At 35.3% G+C, this 20,307-nt stretch overlaps 1 protein-coding gene across 1 annotated transcript in view; it reads right to left on the bottom strand.

Moving 5' to 3' along the window:
- Window positions 1-20,307, bottom strand: part of FSIP2 (fibrous sheath interacting protein 2) — a 110,079-nt gene that overhangs the window by 68,272 nt on the left and 21,500 nt on the right. Inside the window, exons 9-12 of the mRNA XM_062196542.1 lie at window positions 19,536-19,622; window positions 7,361-7,470; window positions 6,472-6,505; window positions 5,184-5,290 (exon numbers count right to left, since the gene is read on the bottom strand). Coding sequence (XP_062052526.1) covers window positions 5,184-5,290; window positions 6,472-6,505; window positions 7,361-7,470; window positions 19,536-19,622 — 338 coding nt within the window. The remainder of the gene's footprint in view (window positions 1-5,183; window positions 5,291-6,471; window positions 6,506-7,360; window positions 7,471-19,535; window positions 19,623-20,307) is intronic.

Below are 20,307 nucleotides of genomic sequence, written 5' to 3'. Positions count from 1 at the left end.
CTGGATGAAACATTCACTATGGAGATAGAAATCATTAAAATTAACCAAACAAAATTGTGGAGATGAAATCTTCAGTCAATTAAGTAAAAAATACGATTGAGAGCATTAAGAGCAGAATGGACCAGTTGGACGAAAGAATTTATGATCCATAGGACAAGATATTTGAAATAATCAGTCAGACAGAAATACTTAGAAAATACTTACAAAGTATACAGACAGCCTACGTGAAATACAGCATATCATTAAGTGCCCAAATAGTCCTCTCATAGAGATTTCTGAAGAAGAGAGGAAAAAACTTTTGAGAACCGACTAATGAAATAATAGTTGAAAACTCTCCAACTCTTGAGACAGACATAGACATCCAGATACAAGAAACTCAAAGAACCCCAAACAGACTCTACTGAAAAGATCTTCTCCAAGGCATACTGTAGACACATTTTCAAAATTAGGGACAAGGAGAGTATCCTAAAGACAGTAAGAGAAAAGCATCAAATTACATATAAAGGAAAATCAGTTAGACTAACAACAGACTTCTCAAAGAAAACCCTGCAGGCCAGAAGAGAGTGGGATAATATATTCAAGTCAAGAAGAAAAAAAAAAAAAACTACCAATCAAGAATATTATATCCAGTGATGCTATACTTTAGAAATGAATGAGAAGGAAGATATTACCCAGATAAACAAAAACTAAAGAGAATTCATCACCACCAGACTAGCCTTCTAAGGAATTCTGAAGTTAGTCCTACATTAGAAGTAGACATCATGAAAAATTAAGACACTATCAGATTCCATAACAGAAGATACAATCAATAACCAATTAACAAAAAGACAGCTATTAATTTTTATCTATCAATACTAGCCTTTAATGTAAGTGGATTATATTAGGTACCAAAGATTTTGGTTAGCTGAATGGACAAAAAACCAAGACCCAGCTACCTGGTGTCTACAAGAAACTCAATTCACAAATAAAAATTACGCAGACTGAAAGAAAAGGGTGCATACAAGAAACTCACTTCACAAATAAAGAAAGCTACATTTAGACTGAAAGTGAATGGACAAGGATATACCAGGAAAATGGAAATCAAAAACAAGCAGGAGAGGCTATCCTTAAAAACAGGTAATACAGACTATAAGACAAAAACTTAAAAAAGACTAGGACATTTTATATTATTAAAAGAACTGACTCACCTAGAAGATAAGAATCATAAAGATATATGGACTCAACACAATACCACCCAAATATATACAGAAAATACTATTAGACATAAAGGGAAATATAGATTCCAATACAATCATATTGAGAGACTTTAACGCCATACTGTCATCAATAGACAGTTCATCCAGACATAAAATCAAATATACATAGGAGTTGAACCATACTATTGAAAAAATGGGCCTAACAGACATTTACAAAACATTTTACCCAACAGCTACAGAATATATATTCTTCTCATCAGCACATGGAACATTTCCTAGAATGAAGTCTCAGTAAATTTCTATAGGATCACAAAGGAATAAACGAGAAATCAACAAGAACAAGAGAACATTTACAAATACATGGGAATTAAACAATACACTATTGAACGACTAATGGGTACTGAAGAAATTAAAAAGGAATTCAAAACATTTTTTAAATAAATGAAAAGGAAAACATATCATAAAATAATATGTTACATACAGCAAAAGCAGTAGTAAGAGGGAATTTCACAGCAGTAAGTGCTTAAATTAAAAAATAGAAAGGACTCAAATAAATGACATAATGATGCATCTCAAGGACTTAAAAACCAAACACAAAATTAACAGGAGATGAGAAATAATAAATAATAAAGATCAGGAAAAAATAAATGAAATTGAAACTAAGAAACAATACAAAAGGGGGCTGGTGCTGTGGTGTAGTAATTTAAGCCTCTGCTTGGCTGCCCTGGCATCCCATATGGATGCCAGTTCATGTCCTGGCTGCTCCTCTTCAGATCCATCTCTCTGCTGATGGCCTGGGAAAGCAGTGGAAGTTGGCTCAAGTGCTTGAGACCCTGTACACACATGGGAGACCCAGAAGAAGCTCCTGGCTCCTGGCTTCAGACTGGCCCAGCTCTGACTGTTATGGCCATTTGGGGAGTAAAGCAGAGAATGGAAGGCTTTTCTCTCTTTCTCTCCATCTCTGTCTATAAATCTGTCTCTCAAAAAATAAATAAATCTTTTAAAAAACAGATACAAAAGCTCAATAAAACAAAATAGACACTTATAGAGACTAACAAAAAAAACTCAAATAAAATTATAGATAATAAAAGGAGACATTAAAATTGACATGACTAGAATACAAATGATCATAAAAGAAACCACTATAAAAATGTATGCTAATAAATTGGAAAGGCTTGAATAAACTGATAAATTCTTGGGTACATAAAACTTACATCAAGATTAAATCAAGAAGATAGAGAAAATCCAAATAGACCAAGAGCAAGCAATAAGATTGAAACACTATCAAAAGTTCTCATCAAGGAAAATTTCAAGAGTTGATAGCTTTACTACTGAATCTGTCAAAACATTTAAAGAGGAAATAACTCCAATACTTTTCAAACTATTCCAAAAGATTAAACAGGACGGAACTCTGCCCAGCTCTTTTTATATGGTCAATATTGCTCCGATACCAAACCTAAACAGACACAGCACAAAAAGAAAGCCATAGGTATATGATTTTGAGTAACATAGAGAAATTCTCAAAAAAAAAATACTGGCAAACTAAACCCAGGTCAAAAAGATCATACATCATAATCAAAGTAATTCATCCCAGAGATGCAAATCACAAATCACAAATCAACAAATTCCACTAATCATATCAACAGAATGAAGAACAAAAATCAGAATCAAGTCAATAGGTGTGGAGAAAGCATTTGATAATAATTAACATCTCTTTATAATAAGAACTCCCCACAAACTACAGAAGGACCATATCTAAAAATTATGCAGGATATATATCACAAACTAACAGCCAATATCTTACTGAATGGGGAAAAACTGAAAGCATCTCCTCTCAGATCTACAATAAGATAAGCATGCCCCACTTTCACTACTCTCATTCTGTATAGTATTGGAAGTGTCAGCAAAAACATTAGGGAAGAGAAAGAAAGAAAGGGTAAAAACAGTGGAGAAGAAGAAGTAAAATTTTCCATGTTTTCAGGTGTCAGGATGTCATACATGTAAAAACCCAAATAGTCCACCAAAATGCTATAAGAACTAATAATAAATTTAGTAAGGTTTCAGGCTACCAAATAAACATAGAAACAAAAGTAGTTCTCTTATATGCTAATGATGAACATGCTGAATGAGAAATTCAACAAACTCATTGGCAATATCCACTAAAAATCAAATATTTAGGAATAATCTAGCCAAAGAAGTAAAAGATGTCTACAATGAAAATTATAAAACCTTGGTGATATAAATCAAAAGGTCACAAAAAATGGAGCATAGTCCTTCCTCAAGGGTTGGAAGAATGAATATAATTCGTCTATACTACCTAAAGCAATTTAGATTCAATGCAATGCCTACCAAAATGTTAATGATATTCTTTATAGAATTAGAAAAACATTCTAAAATTCATATGGAATCACAAAAGATCCAGAGTAGCTGAAGCCAATCTGAACAAAATTGGAAGCATCACAGTACCTGAATTAAAAGCACACTACAGGCTGGTGCCACGGCTCACTAGGCTAATCCTTCACCTGCGGTGCCGGCACTCCAGGTTCTAGTCCCGGTTGGGGCGCCAGTTCTGTCCCGGTTGCTTCTCTTCCAGTCCAGCTCTCTGCTGTGGCCCGAGTGGGCAGTGCAGGATGGCCCAAGTTCTTGGGCCCCTGCACCCACATGGGAGACCAGGAAGAAGCACCTTGCTTCTGGCTTCGGATTGGCGCAGCGCGCCGGCCGTAGAGGCCATTTGGGGGGTGAACCAATGGAAGAAAGACCTTTCTCTCTCTCTCTCTCTCTCACTGTCCAACTCTGCCTGTCAAAAAAAATAAACATGCTACAAATTTATCATAATTAAAACAGCATGTTCTAGCATAAATACCTACACATGGATCAATGGAATAGAATAGAGAGCTCAGAAATTAATACTCATACAGCCAACTGAATTTTGACGAAAGTGCTCAGAATATACAGGTGAGTAAGGTTAGTCTCTTCAACAAATGGCACTGACAAAACTGGACATTTATATGTAGAAGAATGAAATTAGATCCTTACCTTCCACCATGTACAAAAATTATAAAATTACTATATTTTAGGAGTTATGCAATCTTTATACTCTGTCAATTACTCTGTCAATTATTAAGCCTTATAGACATGGAAAGATGACATTTTCTACCCTAATCTGAAAAATTTATCTGCAAATAATTTAGTAAATTTCCAGTTTATTTAAATCTTCTTCAAACCACATTGTCTTATTAGCATAGTGAATCAATTATGCTAACAATGGATCCAAAGACATGGATTTGATTCCTACAACAAAATGAAAAATCAGCAGAGAACATATATTTGTGTTCAGAGGCTGTATCTTGATTCTTGGGTCAAAAAGTATGGAATTACTTAGTAGAATAAAAATCAAGGATCAGCGTTGTGGCATAGTGGGCTAAGCCACTGCTGCCAATGCCTGCATTCCATATGGGCACTAGTTTGTGTCCCATCTATTCCATTTCTGATACAGTTCCTTGCTAATTCCACTGGAAAAGTGGTGGAGGATGCCCAAATACTTGGGCCCATGCCATTCATGTGGGAGACCTGGATGTAAACTCTTGGCTCCTGGTTTCTGCTGGCCCAGCCCTGGCCATTGCAGCCATTTGGGGAGAAAACCAACAGATGGAAGATCTCTCTTTCTCTCTCTAGCTCTCCCTCTCTGTTTGCAATTCTTTAAAATAAATAAATCTTTAATAAAAAAGAAGAAAAATCAAAGTCCCATTTCATACTTCCCTTAGACCAAATAGGTAAATATTATAAACTATCATCTTGTGACTTACATTTAGGTAGACTATCCTAAGGATATTCAACTGTTATTATTGGTATTATTAATTTCAGGGAATAAAGCTTTTCTCTATTATTAGTTAAAAAAGACATTTTTTGACCTTAAGATCAATGATGACCTTAAGATCATAACTCATTAATTGTGTTTGCATTTGAAGTAAGAAAAATATTATATACCTCTCCTTTTTGAGGATCCAAAAGGGACTGTGAAGATCTAGGAAAATTTTTTGTGGGTGATGTTTGAGCTGTAATGACTGATTCTTGAGTAGACATGTTTATAGCTCCTAGGAAGAGAAGAGATGTCTTTAAATGTGAGAAAATCATATCCTCGCATCAAGGATAGTATTAATAGCATTGATACAACATTCACTCTGAGAAGCTACTATAATTACCGAGATTATCATAATCAGAGCTTATTTGAGTTACAGAAGTATCTCTTATAAAAATAACTCTATTCATGCCCACTTCCTACAAAATTTCAGTGGTTCACCATGGCCTTCAAGGGAGAGTCCAAATTCCTTAACCTCTCATTGTAATATATTTGTCATTATGCCACTTTAATCTTCTGCCACTAACCACAGCCTACTATCAGAATTAGCTGTTTACATTTTATTCAATATGCAATGAGACAAAATCCATCACTTGAATAGGGAAATAAAATTGCTTTAGGAAGAGTTTTTTCAAAGAAAAAATATAGAGAGGATTAAAAGAAGAAATTTAAAATTAAAAAAATTCAAAAGTTACTATCATTATTACAAAAATGAAATAAACAAGAGCAATAGATGTGGGCCTGGTAAAAAGATGATAAAATATATTATTAGCTAGAAGTAGCAATTTTTCAATGTAAAATGCATGAAAAAGGAAGAGTCAGAGATAACTCAGGTTTGGTGCCTGAGTTAGAATAAGATGACAAATTCAGTTTTGTATTGACTTTGAAGTTGTCATTAGTCAATGGATAGAACTATCTACTATTATTCTGTGTATATATGCAGTGTATTTATGGGAGAATTTTTATTGAATTAAAGAAATCTAACAAATATTGATCATATTTTATTTAGAGGGAATTGTAAAATTGGATGTACCATTTGTGAGGAATTGATGGCAACTAAGTATGGGAACATTCCCAGGTACAGGTTTCTGTATTGCAATCTCATGAATCATAGTTTGCCAACAGTTTACTCTACTTATCAGTACAAACGTCTGCAAGGGACCCTAATTTTTCCATACTTTGAAAATTCAAAAAGAAAGATACAATGATCAATCATGCAGATTGCTCATTATATGTACTATATATATATGTGTGTGTGATTATATATGCAATCATGCTATTATAATCTCTAATTTAATATAATCCCCTATTTAAGTATAATTTTAAAATCACTTAAGAAAACTTAAAAACTATTTGATAAAAATCTAATGGTGTATTTAACAATGGAACAATAATAGATGTTTTCCATTTTCTTACCTCTAGCATCAAAAATACTTGATTTTTTAGTTAGCTATATGATACAACATTAAAGAGAAAAAAGTAATTAGTAAATGTATTTTCAAAAAATATTTTTATTCTGTCAATAAACCAAATGAATACAGATGCTCTCCCCACCAAACACACACACACACACACACACATTCTCTCTCTCTCTTTCATCCACAAATACACTGACAACAGTTGTCAGGAAACAATACATATTACCAGTCTAGGAAACATTCCACAGAATCTTTTCTTAACTAGCTCAAAACTGAGCTCAGTAGTCAGAAATGTACAAACTGACTCCTCTTCTAGTACTCTATATTTTACATAAAGGCACTACAATCCACTCAATGGCTGGTTCTAAAAAGTTGAGTCATTCATTTATCTCTCAGAGAAATCCAACCTAACACTTTCCTACCCAATCTAATCCAACATAGTGTTCATTGAAAACACTGTTTAGTAACAAAATAAAATTTACTATTTCAAATTCATTTTAATGTAACAACATTTTTCTGTGTCTGCTGCCCCACAAGACAATGAATCTTCAAGGGGACCAATTATGTATTCATATTTATATTCAATATGACCAAGTTTTTTGTAGGCTTAGCACTTGGACAACAGTATGTGGTCAATAAATACACACTATTGTTATAATCATAATTGCTAAATATTTGTTAAATTCATTTCTAGTAAACTACTTAATGCGCTTAGCATAAAGGTAGCTGAACACTTCCTCTGACAGGGAAAGGGAGCAGATCTCATGAACAGAAGACACTTTCCCTAATTACATAACACCATGCTAGTGAAAGAGATAGTACACAGAAGTAAAAATGAAATATATACATTAATAAAGTCTGTAAACCTGTGAAATATAACTTTATACCTTTTTTTCTGTATCATTATCCTGTACATCTGGTGGAACAACAACTGAAGTTGATTTTTTTACAACAGTCTTAGAACTACTTTGAGAATGGTAAGCAGCATTTGCTTGTCCTAAAGGTAAATGAAAGAGAAACTATGATTTTTAAAACAATTGTATTGAAATAAAATTGAAATATAGTACCTGAACTCCCTTAAATTTAGCATTTAATTAATTTTGAAACATATATACAAGTATGAAACCATCACATCAACCAAGATTAAAAACACAATGTCTTCTGAAAATTTCTCATGCAACTTTCCAATCCATTAATCATTTTATTCCCATCCCCCACAAACATTGAACTGTTGTTCCCAATTGAGGTTAGTTTGTATTTGATAGAATTTTATTTAAATAGAATCAAGTAGTACATATTCATTGCCCCCCACCCTTAGCAGAATATTTTGACATGTTAAAACTTTAGTTTTATTACATGAATATTTCACAATTTCTTATCTGCTCCTCTGTTGATGGATATTTGGTACTTTTCAATACTGAACTTTCATAATAAACTTCCAATAACTTTCATGAAAATCCTCTGTGGACAAAGTTCTGCATTTTACTGGTAGTAAATGTTTGACATTTAAGAACTGCCCAACTGTTTCCAAGTTTAGATATCATGTTATATACCAATCAGCAGTGTACTAGAGTTTCATTTACTTTACATTCTTGCCAACAGTTAATAAGCAGAATAAAGGAAACAATAACCAGCAATGGTCTTGCTGAGAAAGAATATATATAAGCAATCTAATCCACAATGGCTAAAATAACTTAAATAATTTGGTGTAAATTTAATCAAGGATGTAAAAAACCTCTATAATGAAAACTACAAAATACTAATGAAAGACATTGAAGAAGACACAAAAAAGAAAAAGGGAGAAGCTTTTGTTCATTGGAAGAATTAATAACAAATGTCCATATTACCTGAAGCAATTTACAGATTCAATGCAATTGCGAAATGAATATTAATGATATTCCTCATGGAAATGGAAAAAAATTCATACAGAAACACAAAAGATCCCAAATAGCCATAACAATCTTGATCAATGAAAACAAAGCCTGAGGTATCACAATACCAGATTTCAAGACATACTACAAGGTTACTGTAATCAAAACAGTTTATAAACATAGATACATGGACGAATAAAACAGTCTAGAAACCTCAGAAAAAAATCCATGCATCCACAACCAACTTATTTCTCACAAAATTGTTCAAAACATTACTGGAAAAAGGGCAGTCACTTCAATAAATGGCATTGAAAAAACTGATTTCAACATGTGGAAGATTGAAATAAGACTTTTACCTCATAACCTATACAAAAATTATCTCAAAAAGGATTAGAGCTCTAAATGTAAGACACGAAACTGTGAAACTACTAGAGGAAAACATGGGGAAAACTTGAATACATTGGCATAGGCAATGTTTTTTTATTTTATTTTTAATTTTTAATTAGTTTTTAACAGATTCAATGTGATCTGTAGATATAATTCAAAGAATCTAATGATATTCCCTTCCTCTTTCCCTTCCTTCTCTTTCTCCTTTCCATCTTCCTTATATTTTTTAGTTGAGATAACATTTTTTTTAAGGGAAAGGGTTTATTTGGGAACACCCAACAGACTGGAGTGAAGGGGTGGTGAAGGGAAAAGAGAAGGAGACTATAAAAGAGAGAGACAGAGGAGAGAGAAGAGAGCAAAGAGGAGCCGAGAAAGAGAGCCAAGAGACCAGAGGATGAGGCTACAAAGAAGAACAGAGAGGGCGCAGAAGAGAGGGGCCAAGAGAGAGGAACCCAGAGAGAAGAGCCAAGAGAGCATGTGTTCAGGAACAGACCCTTTTAAAACTTTGCCTGAGGGTGGGCAGGGAAGCAGGAGCAGGGAATCCCATTAGGATGGGGGTGGAGCCTGGCTCAGGTAGCTGGGTCATGTGGCCACCTGGCTACATTTTAAATTTACATTACATTAAAAAGGCAAAGGCAATAAAAGCAAAACCAGACAAATATAATTTTTTCTCAAACTAAGAAGCTTCTATACTGCAAAGGAAACAATTAGCAGTGAAGAGACAACTGGCAAAATCTAAGAAAATATTTACAAACTATGCATCAGATGAAGGATTAATATCCAGACTATATATAAACAGCTGAACAAATTCAACAACAATACAACCCAGTTATGAAATAGGCAAAGAATTTGAATAGACATTTCTCAAAAAAAGAAGAGATAAACAAACACATGAAAAAAATGTGTTCAGTATCACTTGTCATCAGAGAAATGCAAATAAGCCCATAATGAGGTATCATCTTATTTCAATTAGAATGAATATTATCAAAAAGTATTTATCAAAAGATAAATGTAAAGGGAACCCTAATACACTACTGGTGAGAATGAAAATCATTATATCCATTATGGAAAAACAATATGGAGATTCTTCATAACATGAAAAATAGATCTACAATATTCCACTATTCCACTTCTGGGAATATATTCCAAGGAAATGAAATTAGCATTTGAAGAAGAGGTGTAGCCCCAAGGTTTTTTTTTTTTTTTGAGATTGATTTATTTATTTGAAAGGCAGAGTTACAGAGAAGTAGAGGCAGAGGCAGAGGCAGAGAGAGAGGTCTTCCATCCACTGATTTACTCTTCAAATGGCTGCAATGGCAGGAACTGGGCCAATCCAAAGCCAGGAGCCAGGAGCTTCTTCCAGATTTCCAATGTGGGTGCAGGGTCCCAAGCACTTCTGCCATCTTTTAGTGCCTTCCCAGGCCATAGCAGAGAGCTGGATTGAAAGTGCAGCAGCCAGGTCTCGAACTGGCACCCATATGGGACGCTGGCATGCAGGCAGTGGCCTCATCCACTACACCACAGCACCGGCCTCAAGCCCCAAGTTTATTACAGGCTATTTACAAGAGCAAAGATATGTAATCAACCTAAATATCCATCCATGGATAAATGAAGAAAGAAAATATCATACACATACATAATGGAATATTACTCTGTCATTAAAAGGATGCAATATTGATATGTGCAACAAGAGAATGGAATTGATAATTATATGAAACAAAAGGACATCATATATTTTTCTCTGATATTTGATGGTTTATATATTATAACAGAAAAATGTTTGGATGCTATATCGTTTCATATATAGATATTTACAAATGTTTTCTTCACTGAATTATACAGCTTCAATATGCCCTTCTATCCTCATTTTATGATCCTTTTCTTGAAATTCACATTATGTTATATAACATATCCACGCTTATTTTTAAAAATAGTATGTATGTGCATGTATATAATATTTAATATGCAAGGTATATGGAAAATATTAAAAAACGGTTAAATTGGTGTGTTCCTTGAACTCGTGTTACTATTTTTCTGTATTATTTGAAATATTTTAAAATAAGACACAAATACATTTTTTAAAAATAATAAAAGATCAGTGAAATTTAAGAAAAAAATGAGAGAAAATAGTGAATCAAACAGCGAGGCCCTTTAAAATATTAAAAGTGATAAGCCTGGTTGATAAAGAAAGAGAGGACACAAACCAGCACAACAGTCTACAGCTAATTACTAAAAGGTACAATGAAGAAATTGGCTTTTGTATCATCTCAACCCAGAGACATCAGACACCTTCACAAGAGCTATGAAACATAAGTGAGAGATCATACGATGTCATTTTAGTATAATAAGTAAAGATATATTAGAGAAAGTAGGAAGGAAAAAGTTGCCTGCAACTCATTGCCCCCAGCCCCAAATAGCACTGCATGGACAGAAAGACTTCTCACTTGGGGTGAGCCAAGGGGATTAAGTCTAGACCTTAGACTTGAAATATAATATGTGGCACATCTTGCTGGATAAGCCCCAGGGTCCCTGTCTCCAAGCCAGTACCGATAGACTGAGTTTCTGGACCTAGGCAGGAAAGGGACTGCCTCCTCTAATTCTTTGCCAACCTTAGCCAGACAGTGAAGCAAGAATCTAACCCGTTGGGAGTAGGGCAGGAAAGTTAGCCTAAGATTTTGCTTTGGAGTTCAGTTCCAGTCTTGCCATACTGAGATCCAACACCAACTGTTGGGGCTGGTGCTGTGGCGTATTGGGTAAAGCCACCGCCTGCAGTGCTGGCATCCCATATGGGTGCCAGTTTGAATCCAAGCTGCTCCACTTCTTTTATTTATTTATTTATTTATTTATTTATTTATTTATTATTTGACAGGTAGAGTTATAGACAGTGAGAGAGAGAAAGACAGAAAGGTCTTCCTTCCATGGGTTCACTCCCCAAATAGCCGCTACAGCCAGTGCTGCGCCGATCTGAAACCAGAAGCCAGGTGCTTCTTCCTGGTCTCCCATGTGGGTGTAGGAGCTCAAGCACTTGGGCCATCCTCCACTGCCCTCCTGGGCCTCAGCAGAGAGCTGGACTAGAAGAGAAGCAACTGGGACTAGATTAGGGCGCCCATATGGGATGCTGGCGCCACAGTGATAAATGGCGCCGGCCTTACTCCACTTCTGAACCAGCTCTCTGCTATAGCCTGGGAAACCATTGGAAAATGGCCCAAGTCCATGGGCCCCTGCACCCATATGGGAGACCTGGAAGAAGCTCCTGGCTCCTGATTGGTGCAGCTCCCACAATTGTGGTCTACTGGGGAGTGAACCAGTAGATGGAAGACCTCCCTCTCCTTCTCCCTCTCCCTCTCTCTCTCTCTGCCTCTCCTTCTGTGTGGCTCTGACTTTCAAATAGGAAATAAATCTTTTTTTAAAAGGTGGGGGAGGGGGGCAGCGGCAGTGACACACAACTGCCCAATTTTCTTATTAAAAAAAAAAAACAAAACTGCTGATTGAAAACACACATGAGCTTGGGACACTTTCATTTCTTTCTTTTTCTTTTTTTTTTTTTTAAGATTTATTTATTTATTTGAAAGAGTTACACAGAGAGAGGAGAGGCAGAGAGAGAGAGAGAGAGAGAGAGAAGTCTTCCATCAGATGGTTCACTCCCCAGTTGGCCACAACGGCCGGAGCTGCGCCAACCGGAAACCAGGAGCCAGGAGCTTCTTCCGGGTCTCCCACATCGGTGCAGGGGCCCAAGGCCTTGGGCCATCTTCTACTGCTTTTCCAGGCCATAGCAGTCAGCTGGATCAGAAGTGGACTAGCTGGGTCTCTAACTGGCGCCCATATGGGATGCTGCCGCTTCAGGACAGGGCGTTAACCCGTTGTGCCACAGCGCCGGCCTTGGGACACTTTCTTGTTCTGAAATTCCAATACTTTCTTGTGCTAAAATTACATTTATAGCAGATTTACAGAAGACCTGCTCTAGTGTGTGATCCAGTGCTGAAGAAGCAGAATTCTCTACAGGCTCAGAATAAATAATCACACTACTTAGAATTCCTGTAAGCTCAGGTACAAACAAAGTCAGATTGTGAATTGTGGAATATATCTAATCCTGAAATGCATAGACGATATTATTTGCCAGTAAGAATTAAGTACTTTCAAGCAACCATGAACTCATTTAAGGAACAAAATAAGGCAACCAAGCAATCTGTAAACTCATACATACAGAATGCAAAATAGATGTTTGAAGAAAACTCTATGAGTGTCAATAAAATACAGAAATAATTCACTACTCTAACAGAGAGACTTAAAAGAAAGATTTGTTAGTAAAAAAAAAAAAAAACAAAAAACCTGTGACAATTATACTAACCCAAATTAAAAATGGTAAAGGGCATCAGTAGCAGAATAGATCACATAGAAGCAAGAATTAGTGAACTTGAAGATAGGCTATTTAAATGTATATAGCTGAAGGATAAAAAATAACAATGATCAAGTGAGAAAGCTTACTGGAACTTTGGGACAGCATGAAAAGCACAAAAACCTGAGTGTTGGGAGTTCAGGAGACACCTGAGAATGCCAAAGGGGCAGCATAGCTTATTCAGAGATTAAAACAAACAAACTTCCAAAACCTAAAGATACAATATCCATGCTCAGAAATTCCAGAGGTCCTAGTTAGATTCAACTCTACTGGAGCATATTATAATCAAGTCTTTAGGGTAAAAGACAGGCTTCTCAAAACTGAAAGAGGAAACAAATAACATATAAGGGTGTCCCAATTCACCTAACTGATACACTTTCAGAATCTTACAAGCCAGGAGACAGTGAGGTAAGACTATGAAGCTATGAAGCACAGGAGAAAAGAAAAAAATCAAACTGCTAACATAGAATATTATACCCAGTAAAACTATTCTTTAGATATAAAGTAGAGATACAGACATTCCCAGACAAAAGCTGAAATAATTTATCACCACCAGACATATCTCCCAAGAAATGCTAAAGAAAGATCATTAAACTAAAAGAGACATTAATAAATAAGAAGAAAATATCAGAAGGTAGAAGACACATATACAATAGCAGAAAGTGATTTTGATACCCCAATTTTAGCCATGGTTATATCATCCTCAAGAAATAAAGCAATGGGAAAATTAAAACTTATCCTAGTCCATCTATGGAACATTCCAGCCAATAGCTACAGAATACACATTTTTCTCAACAGCACTTGGAAACTTCTCCAGGACAGATCATATGGTAGGCCACAAATCAAGTCTTAACAACTGTTTAACAACTGAAATGATATCAAGTATCTTTTCTGACCACAATGCAATATAATTAGAAATAAATAGCAAGAAAATTTTTGGAAACTCAAAAATAAATGGAAATAAACAACCTACTCTTGAACAACCTATTGATTGAGAAAGCAATAAAGAAGAACATTAAAAAAAATGGAAAGAAATGAAAACAGAAACACACCATACTTAAATATACAGGATACAGCAAAAGTAAAATTAAAGGGAAGTTAGTAGCAATCAATACATACAATAAAGAAAAAGATTTTGGGGCTGGCACTGTGGCTCACTTGGTTAATCCTCCGCCTGCAGCACCAGCATCCCATATGGGTGCTGTGTTCTAGTCCTGGTTGCTCCTCTTCCTGTCCAGCTCTCTGCTGTGGCCCAGGAGGGCAGTGGAGGATGGCCCAAATGCTTGGGCCCCTGCACCCGCATGGGAGACCAGGAAGAAGCACCTGGCTCCTGGCTTTGGATCAGCACAGTGCCAGCCATAGCGGCCATTTGGGGAGTGAACCCATGGAAGGAAGACCTTTCTGTCTTTCTCTCTCTCACTGTCTATAACTCTGTCAAATAAATAAATAAATAAATAATATTTCAAATAAACAAGTTGTCTGTGAACCCCAAGAAATGAGAAAAACAAAATTAAACGAAAAACTCAAATAGAAAGAAAGAAATAATGCAGACCGAGAAGAAATAGATAAAATAAAGACTGAAAAACAATAAAAAAGACCAATGAAATGAAATGCTAATTCTTTAAAAAGATAAACAGGGGCCAGCACTATGGCATAGTCCATTAAGGCTCTGCCTGTGGTGCTGGCATCCCATATGATCACTGGATCTAATCCTGGCTGCTTCACTTCTAATCCAGCTCCTGGCTAACGGCCTTGAAAAGCAGTGGGAGATGGCACAAGTGCTTGGGTCCCTGCTCCCCATATGGGAGACCTGGAAGAAGCTCCTGGCTCCTGGCTCCTGGCTCCTGGCTTTGGATTGGGCAAGCCCTGGGCTTTGTGGCCATTTGGAGAATAAACCAATGGATGGAAGATCTTTGTCTCTCCCTCCCTCCCTCTCTCTCTGTAATTCTGATGTTTGAATAAAATAAATAAAAAAAATTTAAAAAATAAAAAGATAAACACTATTGACATAGCTTTAGCTAGACTAAAAAAAATAGAGAATACAAATGAATAAAATATTCCAGGTAAAAGGGGACACCTTATAACTGATGCTACAGGAATACAAAGGATTATGAGAAACTATTATGAACAATGATATAAAAAATGGTAACCTAAAAGAAATGGAAAAATTCCTTGACACATACACTTTATCAATATTGAACCATGAAGAAACAATTTCTGAAAAAACCAATAATAAATAACAAAATTGAGTTCAGTAATAAGAAGTCTCCCATGAAAGAAAAGCCCAGGACCATATCGCTTCACTTCTGAATTCTACCAAACATTTAAAAAGAACTGACACTAAATCTTCTGGAATTATTCCAAAATACAGTAGAGGAGAGAAATTTTCCATACTTGGGATAAAAGCCAAGACTACCCTAGTCCAAACAAGGACTCACCCAGAAAAGAAAGCTACAGGCTAATATTTTTTATGAATATAGGTGCAAATATCATTACCAGACACTAGCAAATCGAATCCAACAGTATATTAAAAAGATTATTCACCAGGGTCAGATGGCATTCATCCCAGGAATGCAAGGATGGTTCAGCATACTAAAGTCAATAATCATGATCCAGCATATCATCAGAATGAGGAAAAAGAAGCACTGTTATCACAGTATATGCAGAAAAGGTATTTGATAAAATTAAATATCTTTACATCATAGAAATGCTGAACAAACTTGTGACATCATGGAAGGAACTGGAGGTTATTATGTCAAGTGAATTGAGCCAGGTGTAGAAATAGAGGTACCACATGGCCTTACTCATATGTGGAATCTAACAAGGCTGATTTCATTAAAGTTGAGATTAGAATGATGATTAGAAGAAGCTGGAGAGAGTATGGAAGAGGGTAGCATGGCTAAAATAAAAACATACTAATGAGAACAAACATACAGATACATAGCAAGTGGATCTCTCATGTATTACTGATAGAATTGTGAAATATTATAGAAAATCTGGAAAATAGTTGGGCCAATTCTTCATCAACTTAAGCACTCACTTACCATATGGATCTCTCATTTATACAGAAAGCTCCATATAATGCTTGTGGTCATTCTACTGATAATCACAAAAACATGAAAGAACTCCAAATATCTCTCAATTTCTAAGGAGATAAACTGTTGTACATAATTATAATAGTAATAGTACTCAAAAATAAAAATAACAATCTATGATATGTACAATAACTTGGGTGAATTTTAAAGGCATTATGCTGAGTTGTGTTAAACAAGCCATCTTAGAAAAGTTGTTAAATACTGCATGAATCCATTTACACGACATTCCCCCAAATAAAAAGAGCTATACTTGGGAAATAGTGATATTAGCAATGGGTAGGAGGGTGTGACTAAAAAGGGTAGTATGAGGGTAATTTTTGAAATGTTGAAACTGTTCCATGTTTTTCTTTTTCCACATGTCATTATTTAGTGATTATGAAAATATATCTAAGTGCTAAAATTAATGCAATTGTAAAAAAATAATATTTTCAAGTAATTTAAAAATTAAAACAAATGCCTTAGAATCTTTCTGTGGTGGGGGAGTGTATGAAAATATATAAATACTATCAGAAGAGAAGATGTGGAAAATTTGGGGATCTGTATTCTGCCTGGAGAGGCACCAGTTGCAAAAGTCTGTATGACATGGCAGCCAGAAAAATGTGCAAAGGGTGTGATACAGTACAGTGCTGCAACTCATGGATCAGTGATGAAATGATAACTAAGGAAGTTTAATTATGGTAAATTGGAAAGAAGGTCATTACTAGTCATACACAATACCTTGCAATGTAGGTATTGCACATTTTTGAAATTTACAGAAAAGACCTGAGTGACTCACACACCACTCTCTGAGAGTGGAGAATAGAAGAGACAGATAACCAGCAGATATGAATCAAAACAGGCTTACAACTTATCTTTTACTGGGATATTTCTCTCGATTGTACTTTACTGAATTTACTTAATTCATGGTTATGAACTACAGCTATCTATCACAGAAAGACTTGTTAATCACTGAGGTTAAAAATCAGTATTTTCCTGAGGCTCTTCTCATGAGCTGCGAAGGCTATGGAAGCCTCTTGAGTTTGCCAACTCCGATCTTATTTAGACAAGGCCATATTCAAAGTAGAAGTTCTCTCCTCCCTTCAGAGAAAGATACTGCCTTCTTTGATGGCCTGTTCTTTCCACTGGGATCTCACAGAGATCTTTCATTCAGGTCATTTGTTTTTTGTTTGCCACAGTGTCTTGGCTTTCCATGCCTGAAATACTCTCATGGGCTTTTTAGCCAGATCCGAATGCCATAAGGGCTGATTCTGAGGCCAGAGTGATATTTAGGGCATTTGCCATTCTATGAGTCTGCTGTGTATCCTGCTTCCCATGTAGGATCATTCTCCCCTTTTTAATTCTATCAATTATTATTTGCAGACACTAGTCTTATTTATGTAATCCCTTTGACACTTAAACCTATCTTTTTGATCTATTATGAACTTAAACTGATCACTTTAACAAGTAAGATGGCATTGGTACATGACACCTTGATGGGATTTACTTGCAATCCCCTGACAGGTTTCCAGCTCTACAATTAGGGGTAAGTCTGAGTGAGCATGTGCCGAACTGTACATCTCTTCCTTCTCTTATTCCCACTCTTATATTTAACAGGAATCACTTTTCAGTTAAATGTAAATGACTAAGAATAATTGTGTGTTAATTAAAGAGTTCAACCAATGGTATTAAGTAAAACAAAAGAATACTAACATGAATAAAATAGTAAGTTTTTCCTTGACAGTCAGGACAAGGGCTAATCAAGATATTGTTTCTCATAGTGTCCATTTCACTTCTACAGGTTTCCTTTTAGGTGCTCAGTTAGTTGTCAACAATCAGGGAGAACATATGATATTTGTCCCTTTGGGACTGGCTTATTACACTCAACATGATATTTTCCAGATTCCTCCATTTTGTTGCAAATGATGGGATTTCATTTTTTATTGCTGTATAGTATTCTATAGAGTACATATGCCATATGACAAGAGCCTCGGTGATTACTGACATCATACATAAGAGTGTCAATCGTTAAATCAATAATGGGAGTCACTGTGCACCTGTTCCCCGTGTAGGACCTCTGTCCTTAACCTGTTGTACTATGTAAATTAACGGTAAAACTACTACCCAAATAGTACTCTATACTTTGTGTGTCTTTGTAGGTGCAGTCTGTTGAAATCTTTACTTAGTATATACTAAGTTGATCTTCTGTATATAAAGATAATTGAAAATGAATCTTGATGAAGAATGGGATGGGAGAGGGAGTAGGAGATGGATGGTTGCAAGTGGAAGTGAGGTTATGGGGGTAAAAGCCACTATAATTCAAAAGTTGTACTTTGAAAATTTATATTTATTAAATAAAAGTTGAAAAAATCAGTATTTTCTATCTACCATCCTTTCATAGCACTGACATTATTTGACAGTAGTTGCACTAGTTTGGATCAAATTAAATACTAGAATTTTAGAGTATCACTTTGTTTGAGATTATGTTAGCAATGGAGAATTTGTCTGTATTTACTAGTTGTGGGAGTAATGTTATCATTATTGTGCATGTTATAATAACTCTTTCACAACTTAGAAAATTGGACTTTAAACATGAAACCCACAAAAGCTTAGAGCTGAATTTACTCAACCTCAGTGATCATGAAGGTGGAAGACAGCCTAAGCTAAGGCACCCTTGACTCCTCACAAATTTCTGAGTCTTTCATGAGACAAATTGTGTACTCACATTTATTATCTTTGTATTGTTACCAATAAGGGCAAAGAGATTTAAGATTTATATGTTAATTTCCCCTTTATAATTTAAGAGATCAAAGGCAGTCACGTTCCATTTTGAATGGTCTCACACATTTGATGGTGTATGATTGGAGGATTTGCATATTGCTATGTTGGCTCTTGTTCTGATCTAGTGAGCTCTAATAGGCAACACAGTAAAAGATGAGAAATAAGAAAAGTGACATTTCAGTGGGATTCTCAGTGGCTTTGGAGTTGATGTACTTAATTTCTCACCCATTTCATCATTTTTTAAAGTCATTTGATTTTTAAAAAGTTATTTTATAAATTTTAGGAATTCTGAATTATGTATTTAATAGTAATAAGTGCTTAATTTTTCTAAACTGATAGTATGAAGTCAGATTCAAAACACTGAATTTGTTATCTAAAAAACAAATCTGAAAGTAACAAAGGCTGTTTACTTGTTGATAAGCATCACTCTAAAATGGTCATTTGATGAGAGAGTTAAGAGTATTTATCTGCATTTTAGAAGCAGTCACCACCAAATTCAGGCTCTCTCCAAATTACTATTTAATGTTTAATATTTCTTAAGATAACATTAAATTACCATATACTTCTTTATATATTTTCTGGTCATCAGCAGGAAACAGTAACTTTATATCATCAGAATTTTTCTTTTTCTTCTTTGGAGATGCTTAAAAACATAGAGCATTTATCTTTAATAATGAGAAAGACAAAATTACCCAGAATAATCTACTATTTCATGTCCAAGAGAAAGTGAAGCATATATTAACCTGTAGAAATGGGAGAAGAAATTGAACAAGATGGAGAGAGATGTGAAATGGGAGGAAAAACAATTATCCCTGAAACATTATCTCTCAAGTTAATTCTTCTGACAGAAAGAAAAATTTGCACTAGGGTCAACTGGAACGTATCATTTATTCTCTGTAGAAATACACACCAGTATACTGACTGGGCTGAAGACACATCAGCCAACAGTTCCTATCCCAGTTGCTGGGTGTGTTTAAATCCTGGCATACCCTTTGTGATAAAGGCAATTAGAATTTCTTTTCCTAAATATAGGTTAGCAAAAGATCCTGTCTGTGCGGTAAAGAGTTTTCTTTAGAGTTGTAAAATGTTAGAGCAATGCCTCCCAATTCATAGACTACTGGATGTGATTCTTCTAATGTTTCTCTCTCTCTCCCTCTCATTCTCGCTCTCGTTCTTGCTCTTGCTCTTGCTCTCCTTCTCCCATCCCCAGAGGTTTTAAGCTTGGTGGAAGATGACAATGTTATCTAACAACTTATGTACTTAATAGATTCTCATTATAACTTTATGTTTACTGAAAAATCAACAAAACCAATTACAAATACGTATTA

This window comes from Lepus europaeus, chromosome 1, assembly GCF_033115175.1.
Source record: "Lepus europaeus isolate LE1 chromosome 1, mLepTim1.pri, whole genome shotgun sequence".
NCBI lineage: Eukaryota > Metazoa > Chordata > Mammalia > Lagomorpha > Leporidae > Lepus > Lepus europaeus.
The sequence above is the reverse complement of the archived record's forward strand: the minus strand, read 5'-3'. Positions and strand labels throughout refer to the sequence as shown.